Source organism: Sinocyclocheilus anshuiensis, unplaced genomic scaffold (genome assembly GCF_001515605.1).
Source record: "Sinocyclocheilus anshuiensis isolate Anshui unplaced genomic scaffold, SAMN03320099.WGS_v1.1 scaffold107, whole genome shotgun sequence".
NCBI classification, from domain to species: Eukaryota; Metazoa; Chordata; class Actinopteri; order Cypriniformes; family Cyprinidae; genus Sinocyclocheilus; species Sinocyclocheilus anshuiensis.
The window spans coordinates 286,305-309,537 of NW_015549584.1; the positions used below are offsets into that span (position 1 = coordinate 286,305).

The window sequence follows — 23,233 nt, forward strand, 5'->3', positions numbered from 1 at the left end:
AGATAAAAATCATGTTTCATATATTGGTTATCGTATATATGCAAGAATCATAAAAAAAGTCTTAAATTAAGAATAAAATTAAGTTGAAAAAAAAAAAGAAACCAAATACTGAAATAAATCCCAACAATACCAGCTCAAACCACTAGTCTGTGCTATCGCCCTTACATTGGAGCTCTGTCATCTTGGGAAATACTACTTGTAAATTTCAGACCAGTTAAATCATGAAGTTAAATCACAAATGCACATACAGAGACATTTATCTCCAGCCCTGTAGCAAATGCTGATATTTTCTTTTTATGCATCTAAATATGCCACAAGAGAGAAGCTCAGATGAGGAATTACCCAAACATGTGCGCTGTCCTTGGATTTACAATATTAAAACCTGTGTGTGAATAAACTAGCAATATATTATTAACGCACCGATCCTGTTAAAAAGACAGAAGAAGATAATTAATTAGAATCTTTATTAAAAGTAATATAGAGGTAAAAAGACCAGCAGATCTGTATGAAAGGCCATTCATCACTGTGGTTCTTTATCTTTAACGGCCGTAACGCTGGTCATCTTTACAATTACCATACAAGAAGGCCAGAGAGGGCCAGCCTGAACTTTAGAAAGCGTCGTTTCTTTCCCTCCCCCCATCAGCAGCTCAAAAAGACGTGCCTGATCTCTCATTGTGCGAATCTGCGGAGCGAGCCTTAATCTCCGGGCCTGTGACTCCGGTCATGCTTTCAATTGACAAAATAGTATCACACATTTCCCACTATTTACTCTCAAGACTTAGATTGTCTATTGATTTCAAATGTTTGCTCATGCCCCTGCGGAAAAGGCGCTGGCGGTAGAGAGACTAGCAAACAAACAAACAAACATTTGCCGGTTTCGCAGCCGATGTTCAGATCAATGACAAGGGTCTCTGGGAATTTATTAAACTGTGCATCGGGTCAAACACATTAGATCTCACTGAAACCCAATCAATAGCATTTCCCCTTGTTTTCTCAGCAGCTTTCCCCCCCTTCTCATAAGTAATGAACAAACATGACCAAACATCAGGTTCTGCCATTTGAAGGCGAGGCAGTAAATTCATCTTGTCTGTTGTGTGTGATCACAATATAGATTTGTGGAATGGACGCTCTGTTTACTGGGCTTTGTTTTTATGAGCCGCACATTTAGTCAATACCACATAATTGGAAATTCATAGGAAAAGGATGAAGGGGTAGCACTTTTAGTTTCGCTCACTGCATGTTTGTAGGTTCGAGAAAAATGCATATCATAAAGTATGGATTTTAGGAAAAGCACAAGCATGACATATAATAAACATATGGAAGGATAAGTAAGTATAATGCTTCTGAATGTTGGCCCTAATGAAAAAACAAATCAATCCAATGACAAAATTGAACAGTATGAGAAGAGCAAAGACTGTCTGTGTTAAATCGCTTTGCAGCAAACAGAGTAAATGCAGTATAGGATGTTAAACGTACCGTTCTCTCAGGGAAGAGCGGGTCAGGACTGGACTCTGATCTCTGAACGTGCTGGACACAGGGCTGGAGTGATCTTTGGGGGAACTTCTGGCTGCTTGCATGGATGCCTCCCCAAGAGATATAGTGGAGAAAACAGTGTCAGAATAGGCAAGGATTCATGTACATTCATTCATCTCTAATTAGTTCAAACTAAGCACTTTGTAACTTACATGTGAGGGCTTTGATCTGAAACTTCCGAGGAGAGAGGGATCTAGAGAAGTTTTGTGGGAACATATGGTAAAATGCATCTTCCACAATACACAGAAAAACACATCTGATAATATTTAATGATCAGTAATTGATTGAAATACTCGAAACAAGTATTTACAAGTATAGCTCACCCAAAAATAAAAATAATTTACTCACCAACATGTCGCTCCAACCTGACTTTTTTCTTCTGGAGAACACAAAAGAAGCTACACTACTGTTCAAAAGTTTGGGGTTGGTAAGATTTTTTTTAGAGAAGTTAAATGCTCACTAAGACTGCATTTATTTGATCGATTGAACTATTATTGCACTTAGTATGTAATTTATTCCTGTGATAGAGAAGCAGAATTTTCAGCGGTCATTCCTACAGTCATCAGTATCACATGATCCTTTAGAAATCATGCCAATATGCTAATTTGGTGCTCAAGAGACATTTATTGTTATTAATGTTGAAAAACAATTGTGCTGCTCAATATTTTTGTGGAAAGTTTTTTTCAGGATTCTTTAGCAAATAGAAAGGTTTTAAAAATTATTTGAAATACAAACCTTTCATAACATTGATTTACTGTCACTTTTGATCCCTTTAATGTGTCCTAGCTGAGTATTAATAAAAAGTATTCATTTATTTTCTTTTGAACAGTAGTGTCTTTTCAAGATCTGCTTTTGTCCATACCATACAAGTCAGTCGGATCCAAAACAATACTGGACCCCTTTTTTCAAAATATCTTCATTTGTAAAAGAAAGTCATACAGGTTTGGAGGGACATGAGGATGAATAAATGCACAAATAGACATGTAAAAACACAAATATCATGGTGACCTGTGTGGTCTGTGGAGTAGCTCCGTGATTGCAGACGTAGGGGGCTTCTTTTAGGAGAAGACTGAGATGTAAGACACATGGAGGTTTCCATCAGCGACGTGTTTGGGCTTCGGGGCACCTGCAAACAGAAGATGCAATCAGCTATGTTGCCCATTAAAAGATAAATACTCGCTCATCTCTGATTTAGCAGGTGAAGCGGCGCGCATCAACACTCCATTGACACACAGAGCATCGATTATTCAAATGAATTTGACTTTCATTTGAGAGTTAATCACTTCTCTAGGAAGGTGAAAGTGAGGAGAGAAACTTCAGAGGGAAGTTACTCAGACACAGGTGTCTGTGTATAAACTCAACTCTCAGACTTCAGTTAGTCCATTCGAACTTCATTTGAATAGTAAAGTGACCAAGCGAGTTAATGAAACGAGCTATTTAGTTTTCATGCAAAACAAGTGTGCCGACTTTAAACACACATAAACAGAAAGGGCTAATCTGCTGAAATAAGAGGGAAGAATTTGCTAATCACGGCCTGACTCTTAATTACTTGGGTTAATTGCAGCCTGGGGATTTTCTTTGAAAAGGCTACCCACTTTTTAAAAGGCCTGTGACAGAAAATGCCATGATGATATCAGACACAAATCCAAGAGCTGCCTTTTATACCATGACAGCTTTGATATTTGCACCCCAGGATGTACTGTTGTTTTAGAAAACACGGAAACGAAACAAGAGGGAGAATTTATGCTTTTACTTCAGTCACGAAAACAAGTAAAGATTTTGACACGGTTGTCCGTCTCCTGTAATCAATGCCCTCAGTGAAGAAATAACATGTTAATAACATGCAGTTGACCTGAGTTAATGTTCCTTGTCACAGTGATCATTAATCAAAGATTAAAAGTACACAAACTCTGCTTGTATTGTTTCATTTAGTCAATCTGACCCACCACGAACGGAGCCTGAGGGACCGTCTCTTTTTTAAATGTGTAGGGCCCAAGTTTGAGGTGGCTGAGTCGTTGTCTGGCCTCCTCAGACAGCTGACACATCTTGCGGTGGGTGTAGGGTGAAGGAGCACGGCTTTGGGATGCCACCGTTGGCTTTTCGTATCCACAGGATGGCGCTGTATCTGGCTTCTTCTTCTTCTTTGAGTTTGCAGGGGAAGTTCTCACAGGACAGGGCTTAGTTGAGGAACGACCACATGACTGGATAGGAACAAAGCCTTCACTGAATTAATGAATTCACTGAATAGAATTCATAGTTGCAGTGTTATCATTAACTGAAATTAAAACTAAAACTATTCCAAAAATGTTTGCGGTAATGAAATAAAATTATATAAATATTTCATGAAATGCATAAAACACTTAAAGTACTACAATTACTAAAATGGAAATAAAAATAAATTGAAGCTACATAGAAATTAAAAATTAGAACTAATAAAGGTGACAAACGCACATAAAACTAAATGCAACTAAAATGTAAACTTATTAAATACTACTATATACATAAATAATACTAAAACAACACATGAAACATGGTCAAAAATGATATTTTCTATATAATATTTCAAAACTTTCAGAAGCTCAGAGGCAACAGAAAAATAACTACATTTGGTGAAGAAAATGTCAAGGGAATACAATATGGGTGGTTGCTAAGGTGCTCTATATGTTTATTAGCATATTGCAACACAGTTGCTAAGGTGATGTGTGGTGGCTATTCATGTCCGTAGCACAGTTAAACATTAGTGTTTAATATTTAGGGTTAGGGGTTTGTTCAAATCCCTTACTATAAGCAATAATAACAGCGATGCCTTCGCAAGCATGCAATATTAATGCATGGCCTCTGTGTGTTTGGAAACAATCGCTATTTTTCTGTCTGTTGCCACTAGTAACGCAGAAATGACACTCTTCACCTTTGAAATAAAAAGGGAAAAGAAGATCCCAGAGGAAGAGAGTATAAGGTCACGCTTTATTGTAGTGATATTGCGAACATCCTTCTGTTTGTACGGTGCTAATCCACTAATTTCCTTGTTATGTACACATGTAACCTGATGTAAACCTTTCCTCAGTGTTCCAATCTCACCTTTGCAGGCAAATGACTTCAATAACTCTAATCTCAGCTAACATAATTCTGAGCCCCAATAACTCTGTTCCTGCAGGCACTGCCTGGGTAAATACATTTTAAAAATGTTAATTGCATTTGATGGCCGGTCTCAACCTAATATGATAATGGCATTACATGGATGTAAAAAAACAACGATAATTTAAATGCTAATTGGAACATCCTGGCATATTAAGTCATTTTTAAAAAGCAGAGAAAGAAAAAAGTAAATCCTGATAGCGATTGCCGTTTGAAGAGTCGAGATTTAATGAAATTAAACTAAGTGGCTTTTTCTCCTTTTATTCTTCTCTCCCTCTCTCTCCTTCCTTTTTCTTTGGACGGAGGGACAAAGAGGCCGTTTTAAAGCAGGAGTCGCGCTTGTCTGATGTGATTAGTGGCTCGGCTGGTGTTGGTAATGGGAGATAAAGCCGGATGTCCTTGAAACAACAAAGCCAGCACCACAAGTAGCTTATTAAACAAGAAACAAGCGCCATTCAAATGCATAAAAATCGCGCCGAGAAAGCCCGCTTTACAGAATGCCGTGTCAAGTCCGAACTAGAGACATCCACAAAGGGAGGACACGCACATGAAACGGGACCGACGAGACGGTCAACAGCAGAAGCCGTCTAACGAGGGTCTGAGAAGCTTGACATGAAGGATGCAGACTCAATCAGCGATTCTAAACGGACCCGAGAGGTCTGCGAGCAAGTAATGGAAGAAACAAATTGGACTGGTCAAGTCCAACTGATCAGCGCCGATCCGAGTAGAAACGAGCCAATTCTCTGTAATTACCTGCATAGTAAAAGGAACATTCTGAAAGGGGGCGTGAGGCCACTAAGAAGGACAGCAGAAAGTGGCACAGATGGCAACAGACAGTTTGATTGACAGGGAGACCCATCGTACTCCCACGTACATCTAAAAAAAGCCTTCGTTTGATCCTTTTCGGTTAAACCTCAGTGTTGCTTTTTATTTAGCATCACAAATAATTGCTCTGTTCCAAAACATAACGAGCAGAAGCATCATACAGAAGCCATCGTTCCAGAAGCCAGACGCCTTCAAAGGCAGCTGCCTATGTAGGCAGCGCGCTAGCTTTTGGAACGGAGCACATACCAGCTGCAATATAATGGCAATAACAAAAGCCCCGAGACTCACAGACATGGCAGGCTGACCATGTTTCACATCACACTCCTCAATAATAGACGTCGTTGAAAACTCCACTTTGGGAGAGATTCCCTGAGGGAACGAGACAGGAGAGATAGAGAGCAGAAAAAAAACATCACAAAACTTTTCGAATGATGAAAAGACAGAGGGCAAATGCAGATAATGACACTCTTGGCAGATCAATTTACCAAAACAATCTACGTCTTCAAGCAAATAGCAGGAAAATGGGACGGGCTTTTAAGATGCATCAGAGATATGACAAAAACGCTGAGAGGAAGACACACGCACGGGCAAGGAGATGGATCTCTTCATCAGAATCTCTCTCTCTGGGCCGGGGCTTCTGGGAGTCAAACGAGGGCCTGGATACAGAAACTCCCGGGTGTCTTCTTCAAACGTGGCCAGGATCTCACCCTCTGCACAGTCAAATAAAAAATACATGATGGAACGTTGAATTCTGTCCGTTTTTCTTGACAGCTCTGGGTAATCAAGTTATTTCGGGGTAATAAAGCTGTTTCTTTGTGTTTTAAAGCAATAACGCAACAGGAACGAATGAGTGTCAGATTGTGTGCAAAAAAAAAACCTCAGCCCAAGAGACCTCCATTGAAAGCAGCATGATTTATGCATATTGTAATGAGAGTGCTCGGTCCAATAATGTATGTATTCCCTTGCTGATGTTGGTTAATTTTTGAAATTGTACTAGCAGGTCTGAGAATTCGGTCATTGCGTCAACAGCAAAAGCTGGAGCCTTCAATCGAAGCTGAGCTCAAATGTAATGTTTTCGGTTTACAGCGCTATGTTGGAGAACTCAATCTACAGCCTCAAATATCTGTCAGTGTTACAGCTGGAATGGATGTGAGATCTTACCTGGAGGAATGAGCTGAATGAGCTCTAAAGATGTTGTATCATCTGCAGCAGAGGAAAAAAACATGATGGAAAGGTATATAAGTTTATTGATCTGAGGTTTATGAAAGAACACAGGACAAACTGAAGTCAGCCCAAAGGATTCTTACTTTCCAGATGCTCAGCTACAGCACCCAGGTCAACTGCTCCCACAAAGGTCTGTCGAAGAGAAACAAAATAAAAGAAATCAGATAGTAAGATAGCATGTGTCACAGGTTGAAATGAATCAAAGGTGTTTTAATAAAGTCTTACCTTCACAAACACCATTTTTTCATGCAGCAGCAGAGGGAAAACTGGAGGAACACACTTGGACTTCTGATACTGGCCCATTATCCGAACACTCACATAAATGTCTTCTTGGGATGGTAACACCACCCCTGGACAAGTTATCTATAGGAGGAAAAACATTAACATGAGGTCATCTTACACCAGATTTCATATCATTATATTTTACATTATCTTTCATGTACAATGCTGCTCCTTTGAGCTTTCTATTCATCAAAAAATCCTGAAAAAAAGTATCACAACTGCTGAAATGTTTCTTGAGCACCAAATCAGCATATTAGAATGATTTCTCAAGGATCTTGACACTAAACATGTAATGGATGAAGAAAATGTCGTTTTGCCATCACATTTTAAAATACATTAAAATAGAAAACAGTTTTTTTTATAACAGTTCACAGTATTACGGTTTTTAGTCTATTTTTATTCAAATAAATGCAGATTTGAAAAATCTCTTAACATGAAAAAAAAATCTTACCAATCGAACTTTTAATTTTACAAAGACCTACATATTACTTAATAAACATGTCTTGCCTATCTGCGAATGTAAAGCAACTACTTCCTCTTCCTAGTCACACTTTAATGTGAATCATCAAAAATTCCTGCAGATCAGAAGATAATTTCTCTTATATTCATGATGCACTATATGAAAAACAAAAGCTCTGTCTGAACCAAAAACTACTAGATGCTAACAGCCTGGCTGAAAATGAAGTAGTTTGCACATGCATTGCTTTTAATAAACACATCGAAGGCTGGAATGAATGCAAGAGAGTTTATTATCACGTTTCTGCTCGTTGCAGCGTTGATTGATGGCTGATGAACATCCGTGGTACAGTAGCCACTTGTTGCTAACAGTATGCTAACACGGAAACTTCTATCATAACACACGCAAACAGGAATATTTGTGTTGTTGTTGAACGAAGAAGGCAGAATGGGACGCGGGCTGATATACTTACAGATTGGATATCCACCTTGACAGTGCATTTTAGCGCTTTTTGTCGCATTTGTGAAGCTGAAGGCTTCTTGGGCGGCGTTAGTCCGCCTATGTTTTTAAACTTCGTTGCTATGACAACAGCCCATGCGACCACTGCCGTGAAACTGCGAGGAAATGACGACACGATCAAGTGACAAAATGACTATTGTGACTAAATGTAGAAATAACTTTTTTTAAGGCGGAAGGCAGAAGATCAGCTAAAGGCTAGAGAGTTCAGTACGCCCTAAAACAATAGTCTAAAAAATAAAAAAAGTTGTAAAATCTAAAATAAGTATAAAATATGAAAGCTACAGCTGCTGTAGTTTTAATAAAAGTGAAATAGATTTTTTTCTCATAAACCAAACAGATTATTTAGTTTGATTCTACAACAGAATACTGTAGTTGCTATTAGTGTTACTAATTATTAACCATAACATACATTTATGTAATAATGATAATAACAATAGTTATTATCATAGACAGTAAAAAAGATTATTATCAAATAAAAAAATTAACCATTTAAATTCATAATTAAAATATTGTATTTGCAATAATGCTGACTGATTACTGCTGTAAATTAACAACTGAACGAATTACTTCATAAAGCAAATAGCTAAAATTTAAAGAGCGGTCATAACAGGATATTTCTATATAGGACAAACAATTGTTGGATGCTGAAGAGCCAACCCAAGATTTGTGTCAACTCTGTCAAAAGTGAATCTTATAAAGATTTCGTAAGAAAATGCACAGTTAGGGGTGTTTGGTCCTAAAAACAGCTTCACTTCAAGTCAGGAGGGGCCAGGAGTGATTTGACACATGAGGACACGGGAATTTGAAAAGTAATGACTATTTTTGAACACGTAGGGTGAAGGGAAGTAGAAATGTTTAAAAGTGGGGTGACATTAGTTCACTAAGTCTCAGTTTTAAGCTGCTTATAATGATGTTCAATAAGAATCTGCCCTCAAAGTGAACCACACCACTGCTAGTGCTGAGAGACAGACCTCACAGAGAATCACAGAGGCCAGTTAACTTGTGCAAAGGAATGGACCATGTTGATGTTTAAGAAGGTAAATGCAAACAGTTAGGCAATTAGGATGTGTTTGTGGCAGCGAGGTGAGCCAAGCATAAGGGACTAATGGTTCGAGGCTCTGGTTAAAATGACAGAGCAGTGGGGAGGTGAGGCTCTCCATAAGCACAAAGGCTTTTAGGTATGACAGCGCCATTATCTGTGTGTGTGTGTGTGTGTGTGTGTGTGTTTGTCGAGATTCTGTAGATGGATGTGTTTTCTCATTCACATTAGCTTTCGCCATCTTCTCTTCTACCATCTAAAATGCAAGTCATTTGTTTTTGCCTTTTCTAACTGATTGCCTCAGTTATTCCGAATGACTGGCCTGAAAAATACACGCTGCTTTTCACACTTCTTGACTGATAGCTTGAGCCATTCAGTATTTTAGCCCCCTCACACTGTGTTCTGTGTGTGGACAGATCAGACATTGTTTGGAGACGCTGTGTTACAGACTCTGTATTAGAGTACTTTGGTGAACAGCAGACGATGTGTTGATGCTTATTGCCCTGAGACTATGATGAGAGGATTAAAATGTTTTTGTAACAGCATTTCAAAATTACTTCTGCTGGATTTCAATATAAGCACGTAATAAGACACTGGAAAGCCATTTTTTTATCAAACACTTTATTAGAAGCAAATTTATGAACACAAAGCATGAATATAATAAAACATTACAGGTCAATTGCTTTTTATTTAAGCAATTTTCAAACATTCAGGTTTGAAAAAACAACTCAAGATGACTATCTAGACAATTAAAGAATTCATAAAAGTAATCACTTTATCAGAATGAGTACAGCTGAGTGAAATACAATTTCTGTACTGATAATAGGCAGCTCCAAATGCAAGGCAAAGAAAGTAGTTGGTATTCAATAAAGCACTGAAAAAGCAATACATGTAGCCGGTGGGATAATTTACTGTTGATGTTTTCTCTGTGCAATATCTCACAAGTGAGAATTAATACCAAAGACTTATTCACAGTCGTTGAGTCCTATCAGCACATAAAAACGTAGACAACAAATATCTGGTGGATTGCTGTGGGCTGATATGAAAACGTAATTTGCAAGTGGACCACAGTTCACAACGTCTCACTCGAGGATGTGGAACCATACAGTATTCCCTGTGTTTTTAGTAATTCCTGACTCCATGGGGTTTTCTGTCACCTTTAACCTTCCCATTTCCAGCATTGTTTCCTTGATGACTGGTGGATGTTCCATCGAAAGTGCTGAAAGACATAAAGGATGTTTCTTAGAGGAGTTTTGTAAGAATCAGAAGTTCAGGGTTAGATGAGCCACCCCTTGTTTTGAGACAACTATACAGAAAATAAAGCATGTGACAGTACTTGCAAAAGTAGACAATCATTTCATTCATCTGTGAGTGCGTATGGTGAAAGCAGTAAATAATATATATATATATATAGCGACCCCTAGAGGACGCAGTTCGAAGTTCCCATGAAAGGGAACTAATAATTATATCATAAAAATGGCAAATTCAAATATATAATTTTTAAAATAAAACACAAAAATAATACAAAAAAAGATCAAATATTTTCTTTGTTTACTGCATGACATGTGACCATGAGCTGAGCATGTGAATTGTTTGTGAAATTATTAAAATATTAAATTCTACACTAAAAAATTCAGGTCAAAAAGTTTGGGATGAAGGAAAACAAATGTTGAGATGCATTACATTAGATGCTCTCATAAGAGATCATCTGTAAACTAAACAAAAATCTGAATGTTATCTGTTGTGTGAAGCATTTAACACATTATGTAGTATTGGGTGCCATTGAAAGGAAAGCTTCATTAATTCTTTGTCTGTGTACTTCGGTTAAAAAAGGTAGGGTAGGGCAAAAAAAAAACTCCATCTCATTTTTTCCTCCAACTTCATAATCATCCAAAATCGTTGTTTTGGCTTTTTTTGTAAAGTGCATCTCACTTTCTTTGCGCGTTTGCTTTGTAAACACTGTGTTGGTACTTCCGCCTATGTCACACGTCACCTTTCCAACATGATTACGTAATGTGTGAAGTCGCGGACGCGCATCACGGAGATAGTGCAAAACGTGCATTTTTGATTAAAAAGTATATACATTTTCTTTTTTAGAAAATGGCCAGTCATTTTGCTAAATAAAACCCTTATTCATCGGCTGAGATTGTGTAGAGCCCTTTGAAGCTGCATTAAAACTGCAATCTGGACCATCAACCCTTCGTCTCCCACTGAATTCCACTATATAGAGAAAAATCCTGCAATGTTTTCTTCAAAAACCTTAATTTCTCTTTGACTGAATAAAGAAAGACATGATGACATGGGGGTGAGTAAATCATCTTGGATGACATGGGGTGAGTAAATTATCAGGAAATTTTTATTCTGGAAGTGAACTACCCAGGTGAAAAAGAAATATATTTAAATTGTGCTTTTTCAGACATGCTTACTATATTTAAATTATACTATACTAAGTGCATATTAAATGTATTATTTTGAAACAACTTTAAGTATATTAAGTGTATTTCAAGATATGCTTAAGTTTGATTTTAATCTATTTGTAATATATTTAATATATTGAAATTGTGTTAAAATGGAACCACTTTAAGTATATTTAGTGCAATTTAAGTGTATTTCTTAAAATACATTTAAAATGTCCTTTTAATACTTCCTGAACTACAGTTAGAGTATATTTGAAGCATCGTTTTAATGTACTTCAAGTACTTTTTAATACTTGTAATACTACGTCTTTTTCACCTGGGTAATCCTTTAACAAATTAAGCTAAATACAATTTTGCTGATTACCACCTTAAGTTTCAAGTTGTTTAAATATCGCAATTATATATGACTCAATTAAGTAATAAAAAAAGTACAAAGTGGCTCATCTTATGCAAAGAGTGTCTTCTAGTAGGATTGTAGTATAAACTATCTATGTAATGTAATGATATGGAAAACAAAAACAAACCCAAGATCAGTGCCATTGCTGTGAGATAATGAAATATGTGATTGCATTATGCACCTGTTAATGTGTCCTGTGAGTTTGTTTTCATCTATCAGGTTGTTCAGTTTGTAGTAATCCAGGAATGTCCGGGCCACGTTTCTGCCCAGCTTCATGTCTATATGAGGAAATTAAGGAACCTTTGAGATCACATAACACAGATTATTACTGTACAATGACTGCACATCTCAGCTGTGGAGCCCCACATAGATTTTTTTTGGTCTGAAAAATTGCAATATAAAGTGACCTTCATATGCATATATATTGGTCTTTTGACTGTTTTATTGTCATTGGTAAAAACTTGCCGGCATTGAAGAGTCAAATACCTTGAGCCCACTCCAGCAGTCTGTCTCTGTATTCCTAAAGAGACAGTCGACAACAAAGCAATATTGGAACGCCTCCTAGGCCCCAGCACAGTTAGAGCGTCGGATCCCTCGGAACCTTTAAATCTCTGTTCTGACGTGCCACTTTTAATTGAAAAATAAATAAATAAATAAGAGCCCGATTTTCTCCCATCTCGTACCAATGTGACCATTTGCAGTAAATAACTGGCCAATACCCAGCAGAGCAATGCGGAGAGTAAATAAGCGGGACAGGCGAGCCAGCGCTCAGCTCCTTGTGAGGATAAATCAAACGCCTCTCAGTCAAGTCAGCCAAAAGGAAAAAAATGCATCTCATTCCTGCAGTTACTTACAGCCGGAGCTTTATTTAAATTCATGCATCTACTCCAAAACCCCCCCACAAGCCTTTCTTCCACCGTGCCCACGTTACAGAGCACATCAATTACCAAAAGCACTGCATCAAAGAGCTGTGAGGGCACTTACAATGCAGCTGAAAGAGTGGGAGCCATTTAACTCCAACAACCACAAGCCAGGCGAACGTTAAACGGAAATAATTTTCTTTTAACCTAAAGGAATAGTTCATCCGCAAATGAAAATTCTGTCATCATTTATTCACCCTCATGTTGTTCCAAACCTGACTTTCTTTCTTCTGCCGAACACAAAAGGGGACATTTCAAAGAATATACTGGACATTTTTTCCATGCAACTGCAAATAATGGAGAATGGAGACTGGAGATTTCCCCCAAAGAAGTAGTTCATATGACGACAACTCTGACGGCATACAATAATATGTTCATAAATGAACAGACCGAACCAAATATCTTCCCTAGCTTCATTTGGTGATACAACGGAGCTGATGATATACAGCTGAACAAATTGAACAAATCATTGTTTTGAGTCAGATCTTGTTTTGGTTGATCTCCTTCACAAAAGTGGTCTGAATGACTCATTCCAAAATTAAACTGATGAAGTTTCAAGTTCGATTCACTGACTCAATAGTTAAAGGGTTAGTTCACCCAAAAATGAAAATTCTGTCATTAATTACTCACCCTCGTGTTGTCCGAAACCCATAAGACCTTCGTTCTTCTTCGGAACACAATTTAATTCAAGGTCCAGAAAAGTACCAAGATGATCGACAAGCTACGCGAATACTTTTTTTGCGCAAAGAAAACAAAAATAAGGACTTTATTTAGGACTTTACACATGCGAGCATGTGGCATTGCTGACCCAGATCCGGCGTAATGATGTCATCACGCCGGTTCTGGGTCAGCGCCGGCGCTGCCACACGCTCACGTCATGGTACTGTCATGAACGCGTGTCCAAAGTGACGCAGTAGAGACGAAAATGTGGAATAAAGTCGTTATTTTTGTTTTCTTTGTGCAAAAAAAGTATTCTCGTAGCTTCGTAACTTTACAGTTGAACCACTGATGTCACACGGACTACTTTGTCGATCATCTTGGTACTTTTCTGGACCTTGAACGTGGTAGTTACCTTGCTGTCTATGGGAGGGTCAGAGAGCCCTCAGATTTAATAAAAAATATCTTAAATTGTGTTCCGAAGATGAACGAAGGTCTTATGGGTTTCGAACAACATGAGGGTGAGTAATTAATGACAGAATTTTCATTTTTGGGTGAACTATCCCTTTAACATCTCACTAAAGATGAAGGTTATCAGTGAATAATAGTTTCCATTTGTGTTGGTTCCTCACAAAACATACATAATGCATGAGTCTTATAAACTGCTTTTGTGATTCATTAGCTTTGTCTCTTTTTTTTGTAGCTCAAAAGCTCCATTACATTATTTTAAATATCTTCTTTTGCGTCCCACAGAAGTCAGTCAGTCATACAGGTTTGGAACAACATGAGAATTTTTTATTTTATTTTATTGGTGACCTTTGTCTTTAAACTAAATTTTTTTATACAAGATTTCAAAGAAAAGCTTGATCTTGTGATATAGATCATACTCTATGTGTGTTACGGACTGTGATGGATGTCTGTGTTGCAGGACACTGGCTCAGAATAGATGTTCCATCATGATCTGATAAGGAAGGTTTTCTCCAGCTGTGTGTTGTGGTTAACGGGCTGCTCTTTTGGGGCCGGACACTGTTGATGAATGAACACAGAGGTGTTATTTTTCACCTTTGGCTGTCAGCCCTTTACCGATGTTCTGAGATGACATGTCTGACTGTCAGGGCTGTTGGAGTGAAACAAGAGCCCTGGAAGAAAAACAAGGTGCAAAGCGATTCAGTCGTTTTTTATTTTTATTTTTCCAATTTCTTCCAACAGTCAAAAATCTCCCTGGTCACATAAATCCCGAGGCCATGGCTGGAATCCTATTATCCAAAGCTGTTACCTCATAAACAATCCCTCCTTGATGGGAATGCACCAACCAAAGGACTTTCTGTCATGTCTCGTGCATGTAAATGACACACACATATTCACACACTAAATGACAATTCAATCCATTTTCTACTCTGATTTACTTGTGCACTACTGTGTTATTCATAACCGCATCAATCGCCAACTATATTATGACCATTTGTCAGTGAAATAAACAGGCGCTCGACATGACCTTGATTAGCAGAGAGGTCAAAGCGTCTGTGTTTAAACCTTCCATGTGGGGTCTCGGATCCAGCCGTTTGCTCATCACCCCCCTGCTCTCTGAGGCCTTGACAGCCACTGCAGTGTACGGAGCCATTCTGGGTTCCATCCCTCACCCAGCGGGCTGATGGGAACTCTCTCCATGACTCCAGCCCCTGTCTTCACACCCCATCTGGCCAGGGTTGCAAACACTGCAGCCCTCCAAAAACAACGGCTATTTTTGGATGCCGGGCAGGGAAGATGGCAGGGTTCACTTTGAAATTATGACACAGCATTTCTGTTATGTTTCTAATGTGCACCGTATTGATTAAGCAATAGCGTAAAAGACCGCAAAGAAAATGGCTACTTTAGTGGTGCTCAACTGGTTTCGCTTTGTGGCAAGTCAACACAGCACCAAAATAGTTTATTACTGTAATGTTGTAATACAGAAATATATAAAAATTCTACAACTACTAATAAATGAAAATAAATAGGATATTATGAAAAAAGAAAAAATACTGAATTGTATTACAATAATAATAACAACTGAAAATAAATATGATATTATAGGAAAATGAAACAGACAAATTAATGACTGAAATGTATAATAATAATAATAATAATAATAACAAAAATTACTGATTAAGATAACAGTGTGCAAAGCTAAATATATTGTTTGTTTAATAATAATAATAATAATGATGATGCAAAATTTAGTTGTTTGTTTTAAATAAGAATAAAAAATAATAATCACTATATAATCCAAAATAATATTACTATGTAAAATTAAACAAAAATGCAAAAAAAGTAATTAAGACAATATTATGCTAAATTAAAAGAAGTTTAAAACGATATGCAAAATCTTAAATTGTTTGTTTTAGAATAATAAAATAAATAATCCCAAATAATATTGCTATGCAAAATTAAACATGTTAATAATAATAATAATAATAAAGGTATGCAAAATAAAAGGTTGTATGTTTTAAAACAATACAAAATAATACCACATTAAATAATCTAAATAATAACAGTGAGAAAATGTTGAAATAATAATAATAATAGTAAAAGTAGCTTTTATAATAGCTTTGTTGTAGCACTTCTCAGAACAGACTAGCAATCCATTTTTGATTTGCAACCCACTAGTCGAGAACCACTGGTCTTTTGTGTTATCAAGTCTGGCAGAAGCAACAAAATATTATACCAAAGTGTCCTCAAATCTCTCGCATCCATGACATCTTTGCTTTGACCTCGTAAAAAGTTTCATGCTTCCCTTCGATAAACAGAAACTCTTCCAGCCAGTGAGTATGTGCGTACGTGGAGCCCTGACAGAAATAGCCCGGGACCCTGCCGTGCGCAGATGGCCTCTCCACTTGTGATGTCACATCATACCCATTTATAACAGGAAATATGTGATGGAAGGTCTGATGAGGAAGAGAAGAAGACTTCATCAGCATCACAGCTGTGAGCGGGACGCTCCTGCGCTCTGATTGGCTGTTGGCCATGGCCCAGCAGCTACCAGAATGCCTAGAACAACCTGGAAGCAGGTGGAAATGCGAGGTACTGCCAGAACGTGGGATGAGGCCTGTGGAGGGCCGGAATTTTCCAAAACATCCACCGTTCCACCTGGACGGTAGACGAGAGCTGTTGCATAATAATGAGACATGAAGGTTAGGCATCCCGTGTGGTGAAGTGGTCACGATCGCAACAGAAGCCAGACTGCAAACATCATGAGACAGAATTACGCTTCAAATTTAACCACTCAGATGTGAAGGGAATCCTAATAAATGGGGGGAATTTTGTTTAGAAGTAAACAGTTTAACATTATGAAAATAACCCTATAAACCAGATGCTCTCAGTCATTTTTATATTTAAAAAATGGGTCTGTGACTATTTGTCTGCAAAAATTCTCACGAAAGTTAACACATTTGACTATTTAGTCTACTATTTCATTATTATTAATGTCAGGGTTTTCAACAAGTTAAAAGTAGATCAATAAAAAAAACACACACACATGTAATTGACACATGTTCAGTATATAGCTGAAAGAGAACATCTCCCCGCTCTTTAACATCCAATATGGATCGTATTTGGTCTTAATGCAATCAAGAGCGCTGGATTTTGCACAAATAAGTGCAAGCTGACAGTACCAGCTGTTTTAGGGCACTCAGTCTGTGATTCTTCTGCATATTCACCCTTTGCAGCAGCTGGCTTTGTGTGTGTTTTAGCCTACATTTCACATAATATTTTAAGAGAAGCTGCATATTTTATATCTATGGCTATACTAAAAAACCAATAAAATCTCCCTATAAATTTGATAACCTCAGCCATATTTTTAAAATGTTTTTGCCATCTACATAATTAAATATAAAACAGTTTTATTTGTATCTTTTTAAAAATATACCATATGCATGAATGGAAATACAACAGTTCAAAAGGCTCTAAAGTTTAAAATCTCAGCATGGCTCTTCACACTATGTTGCAGAAATCTGGCGGTTTCAGTTAACATATTAATATGCCCAGATTTTTCCCAGATATGTTGTAGTAAGAATCATTTGCACAATGTTTCATACTGTGCAACATATTGTGCAATTTCTAAGTGTTTTTTTCATGTAAAGTTGATTAAAATACAGCTAATTCTCTAAGTCTAAACAGAAATTCCAACAGAAATGTATGTATACATTGAAATATTGCGAGTAAACGTTTAGAAATGGCAGCATGAACTAAACACCACCGCATGACACATTATCAAGCAGTCAAGTTTTCAAATGCTCTTTCTAAAGTCACCCAAAAACTATTTACAGATTGAGCTATAGAGCCGTCTTCAGTTTCCCGTGGGCTTAAATGGGTTAAGCAGTCCGTGTCATTGATGCGTGTGCGGTTTTTAATGTCATCGCATACGCTCGGATGTTTGGATCGATTGTCGTCTTTGTTGCGACTCAAGGACAGGTCTCCAAGGGGCTGATGAGACGAGACGGAGATGGACGTTTCCATGGCCTGACAAATAATTTGTTTACCGGACTGTGTATCTGCTGCACGCATACGCTCCCGCGCAGACAAACGGACAATGATGGCCCAATGACAAGAAACAAGGCACCCTGGTCTGGAGCCGGCCGTGTGTTAACAAGCAGACAAATTAGGGACAAGAGTGGCATCAATACAGTGGAGTGACAGGCCTTGTCACCGGGGTGTCACAAAGTGCCAATTAACAATGCTAATTAAAACAGTAAACAAGAGCACATAAAGCACGCAGCTATTGTCTCCCCGCTGCTCGAACTCTCAGTAAGGACCTTTCTTCCGGCCTCTGTAGGGCGAAACCCAAGTTAACAGCCGTAGAGGACAAACTCAGGCTTTGGAATTACATTTGGCAGGAATCCGAGCAGGAAATTGTAATAATGCTTCCTAAGTGCCTGAACATTTATCTATGTATTTAATCAAATACATCAACGTGTCACACACACACATATGCATAGACAGTCTGCAACGTACATGATATTACTTGGCAGACCGCTCACTGCCATTTTCCCATCAGAGACGGTCCTGCTGTAGTGTTAATAGGAAGGAGATGACCATGAGCAGTGGTGCTAAAGGGCTGAGATAAGCACTCTGGTATGAAGTACTGGCTTTAAGAGCAATGCAGAGGTACAGTGGCTGGATTGGCCACAGGCCGGATCCGACTGCACCCACACAATCAAATCCATTTCATGCCATAAAGCTCTCAAAGACCAGAACACTGCCATATCTGATGACCTCTCAAGACAATCTACTCCACAGATAGAGAACGAGAGAGAACCATATCCATTCCGTTATGACCATTAGAAGTTTCTTAACTCACATTGGGAAACACTGAATGCATCTAAACCATCAGCCAAAGAGTATAAAACAACGATCTGATTGAGAACTGACAACTGATGACAAAACCACATCTTATTTCCAAACATCCGAATCCTTTTAAAGGGATAGTTCAGCCAAAAATGACATTTCTGTCATCAAATATACCATATTTTATCTTGAAAAGTGTTTCAACTGTTTTTGTCCACATAATGAATGTCAATGGGGTCCAAAAAGAAAATGTGACATTTGTCAATATTTATGTTCCAAAGAAGAAAGAAAGTCATGAAAATCTGGAACAACATGAGTGTGAGTAAATGATGACAGAATTGTATTCTTGGGTGAACTGTCCCTTTAAGTGTTCACAATAAAAAGTAATTAAAATCTTAATTTATCACTGCTGCAGACATGCTACACATAAAAATTAGGAACAGCTAATGAGGCATTAAGAGTGTTGCAGTGAGAAAGACAACTTGAAACTGTAGCTTGTGAAGCTATTTTTAATTTCATTTAAATACAGCCAAGCTAGCTTTTTAAAAAAGTATTTAACTAGCATTACAAGATAACAAAAAGTAGCTAATTACATTGAAGTTAAGGGGCACTATATTTTAAATTATATAATTATCAGATTAAAAAATAATAAAAGCTGATTCATGAATGAATTAGAGTGACAGCATCAAAATTTAAATAAATAAATACCCTTGTCATGCCAAACCTTTCTGGCTTTTTTTCTTCTTCTTCATGGAACACAAAAGGAGCAATTAACTGGTTGCTTTTTTCTATACAATTACAATAAATAAAAATTAAGCTTTCAAGCTTTGAATAGACAATAAAGCATGAAAATAACTGTGCTAAAAATGCTGTGGGAATGCTAACAGATAGCTTTTTGACTATTTAAGACCTTCTTGACTCTTAACGCTATCCTCAAAATCTGTACAATAAAGTCTCATTTATTAACATTAATATAGTTAACATGAACTTACAAATGTACAATACTTATACAGCATCTGTTAATTGTAGTTAATGGTCATTTTAACATTTACTAATACATTTACCCCCGGTTTCACAGACAAGGCTTAAGCTAGTCCCAGACTAAAATGCATGTTTGAGCTGTCTCAACTGAAAATATCTTGCTCTGACATATCTTAAAATATGTCAGTGTCATTGTTCTGTGTCAAGATGCACACCTGTAATGTTTTCTTCTATGGCATTTTTGTAAAAGTTGCTTAAATATCTTAATTTAACTAAGGTCTAGTCCTGGCTTAAGCTAAGCCCCGTTTGTGAAACCAGGCCTTAGTTTAAAAAAATGTAATTTATTAACTAAGATTAACAAAAATTAATAGGTATTGTTAAAAAATATATTGCTTATTGTTAGTTCATGTTTGCTAATGCATTAAGTAATGTAAACAAATGAGACCTTATTGTAAAGTGTTACAGATTGTTGTTCCAGGACCAACAAAGGACATTGATCCAGGAATATGTCTGTCTTGGGTAAATCACGTTAAGCCTTCTGCAAATCATGCATATGATTTCCACAGTCTTGCTGAGGCCAATCTACATTGTTGTATTACAGGTTACTGTTATCTCAATTTTCCGGAGGATTTACAGACCTCTCATTCTTTATAGTTTGATTGAAAGGGCTAAATTTCAAATATACAGTATGAATATGGTCTTGTATTGTCATGTTTGAAATGCTATTATTTGGTATTCAAAAAAGGCCTTCTTATGTTCTTTACTACTCCTCTGCCAATCAGGCCGTTGTTCGGGCTGATCTCATGTCAGCCATTGGCAGTTAACTTGAGGATCAACAGAATTGTCTTTGGAAAAGGCTGTGACTGATGTTAAAGGCAGCTGGATCCATTGAGCCGCCTGATCCGACATTGTGCTTGTGCTGGATCGCTTTATATGTACGGCTCATTCTCAAGACAGCAGTGCAACATTTAAGCTCGCTGGATCCAAACCGAAGCGTCTGACATTGAAAGGCGGTGCTTGATTGAGTGGGACTTTTATAGCTTAGCCCACGGATAACAGCTCTCTCAGTAGCCGTCTGTAGCCTAAAGGACAAAAGAAAATGGCACGGTCGCCATAACACTGTGCAGTTTTTCTCTCTCATGCTCCCTTCATTGATGACTGGAAGTAGAAGACTTGTTAACCTGTCAGTCGGTAAAGGGCAGAGGCAAGATTATTGTGAATGTCTCTCTGAAACATTCCCCATTTCGGGTGACTAGCACTGAGCCTAATACTAATCTTTACCCAAAAGTTAAGCTTTAACCTTAACATGTTGTTTCGTTCAAACGCCACATCTTTAAATGCCACTGTAATTTTAATCAAGTCATTGAAAATATTAACACAGATATTATCATCTCAATCTGTAAGGAGAGATCGGAAAATGACGCATACAGCTAAAACTGCGTCATTTCATCCCTTAGGATGACTAGCTATCATAATTCTAATCGATCCCCAAGCACACTTTGCTTATGTCATGACAAATATCTCCAGAAAAAGTCAATCAGAAAGGATTCTAACATGGATAGCGCACACCAGCCAAAGCGTGTCTGCACCACAGATGTCAGCTAAACTCAACAAACCAAAACTTTATTCAACATTTTCTGACGTTCTTAGGACGATGAGCTCTGAGACATCCGTACAAAGTGATTTGAAAGTCACAGAGTGAGCTCGCTCCATCAAAGCATCCAGCTGGGCGTTGAACGAGATCCCAGACTCACTCGGCGCTCACCTGTTTTCGACATTCTAATGATGGTGTGTCATCAGAACTTCTCTGCCACTTTTTCAAATGAATTCGGGAACAGCACGACTTGGACAAAAAGCATTATATTATCCCTCATCAATTAGGTTGTTTGGTTGCAGATAAATGACGATGAATGCGCTTTTGATGTGAAATTACTAACAAAAGCAAATATCTTTCATTAAACTGATAATCTTTAACATTAGGATTGTTCTATAGCTCAGAGATTAGCAATCAGGATGTTTTTTTTAGAAAATTATATATATATATATATATATATATATATATGAGATTTTGTGAAAATAAACAAAAACATAAAAAGCTTTAAAAAATTGTGTGCATTTTTTATTTGTATATATTTTTAATAATAATAATAATAATAATAATGTATACTAAAACAGATCATTTATTATAGATAGATAGATAGATAGATAGATAGATGTTGAATAAATAATGTTATTTTTGTTTACTTTGCGCACAAAAAGTATTCTCGTAGCTTCGCAAAATTGAAGTTGAGCCACTGATGTCACATGGACTGTTTTACCGATGTCCTTGCTACGCTTCTGGGACTGGGAACATTGCAGTTGCATTGCTGTCTATGGGAGGGTCAGAGAGCTCTCAAATTTCATCAAAAATATCTTAATTTTTGTTCCAAAGATGAACAAAGGTCTTACGGGTTTGGAACGACATGAGGGTGAGTAATTAATGGCAGAATTTTCATTTTTGGGTAAACTAACCCTTTAAAATTAGCAATTATTTTCTCAAATTCGACATGTTTCAGTTAACACATTAAGCTCCTTATAAGGTAATTCAGTATAAGATACGTTTAAAGTATCTAGAAGACATACATGAGATTTGGTGTCGATGATGAAGATGTGGGAGTACTTAAGACAGTATAGTGCTATAGCTGATGTACACACATTCATTCAGGGCTCATCGCACTAAAAGGTCATTTCAAACCACACTCTATTCTGTCAATCTAAATTCATAAGATGCCATAACCACCTGAGGCACCTTGCCACCACAGGCATTAACCAGCTTATATCGCTCGGGGGATGCTGTGACGCCGATAAAAATCGGTTACAGGTTACCAAAGACCGGGCCGTGCATCCATCATAAATTTCCTCAGTTTTGTGCGACATTACAGGTGATGATAAATCATTAAATGTGCTAAATTATTCCCTCAGTGCTGCTGATCTATATTCCCGACATGCTCCGTATTCTATAATGAGACAAAGGTGGAGCAAAAATAAGAGCAATTGAGCCATTTGACTGAAGGATCTTTCAATGTCTTCTGTCACGAAATGCAGCATTATGGAGTGTGGTGAGATCTCTATCCAGGTGGTGCCACTGTCAACATTAGCAGTACATTATGCATGTGTGTATGGGTGTGTGTTTGTTTAGTGAGGTCAGGAAAAGGTGAATTAATTCCTTTGCAGGTAATTATAATGTTGTCATTGTTTTGGTTTTTAACGGGGAGTGAAGTCATGTCAGTAAAGGTCTCTGCTGATAATTTGCACGCTCCATAGACCTGCCAACTGGCCTGTAAAAAGTGGCATGTCACATTCTGGTAACCTCTTTGCCCCCAATCTTTGCACTACATGCCACGGCAAATACCCTTCCACTACTGGAGGCTGACACCCTCAGCCCTCGCGTGCCCCACACACACTGACACACACAGACACACAGACACAGACACACACACACACACACACACACACACACACACACACACACACACAAACACACTC

The 23,233-nt window shown here is 37.7% G+C and overlaps 2 protein-coding genes across 3 annotated transcripts in view; both read right to left on the reverse strand.

The window, feature by feature from the left end:
• The window catches only part of LOC107657881 (spermatogenesis-associated protein 6-like), a 12,989-nt gene extending 4,932 nt beyond the window's left edge, over positions 1-8,057 (reverse strand). Inside the window, exons 1-10 of one of the 2 annotated variants that reach the window (XM_016446163.1) lie at positions 7,929-8,057; positions 6,943-7,080; positions 6,801-6,849; positions 6,655-6,696; positions 6,079-6,203; positions 5,782-5,862; positions 3,480-3,734; positions 2,542-2,659; positions 1,686-1,726; positions 1,477-1,583 (exon numbers count right to left, since the gene is read on the reverse strand). In XM_016446163.1, the coding sequence (XP_016301649.1) occupies positions 1,477-1,583; positions 1,686-1,726; positions 2,542-2,659; positions 3,480-3,734; positions 5,782-5,862; positions 6,079-6,203; positions 6,655-6,696; positions 6,801-6,849; positions 6,943-7,080; positions 7,929-7,976 (1,004 nt within the window). In that variant the 5' untranslated portion in view covers positions 7,977-8,057. The remainder of the gene's footprint in view (positions 1-1,476; positions 1,584-1,685; positions 1,727-2,541; positions 2,660-3,479; positions 3,735-5,781; positions 5,863-6,078; positions 6,204-6,654; positions 6,697-6,800; positions 6,850-6,942; positions 7,081-7,928) is intronic. The other variant, XM_016446164.1, reaches the window with a different exon arrangement.
• A 1,886-nt stretch (positions 8,058-9,943) lies between these two features.
• The window catches only part of agbl4 (AGBL carboxypeptidase 4), a 214,602-nt gene continuing 201,312 nt past the window's right edge, over positions 9,944-23,233 (reverse strand). Inside the window, exons 9-10 of the mRNA XM_016446167.1 lie at positions 12,010-12,106; positions 9,944-10,233 (exon numbers count right to left, since the gene is read on the reverse strand). Of these exons, the coding sequence (XP_016301653.1) occupies positions 10,137-10,233; positions 12,010-12,106 (194 nt within the window). The 3' untranslated portion in view covers positions 9,944-10,136. The remainder of the gene's footprint in view (positions 10,234-12,009; positions 12,107-23,233) is intronic.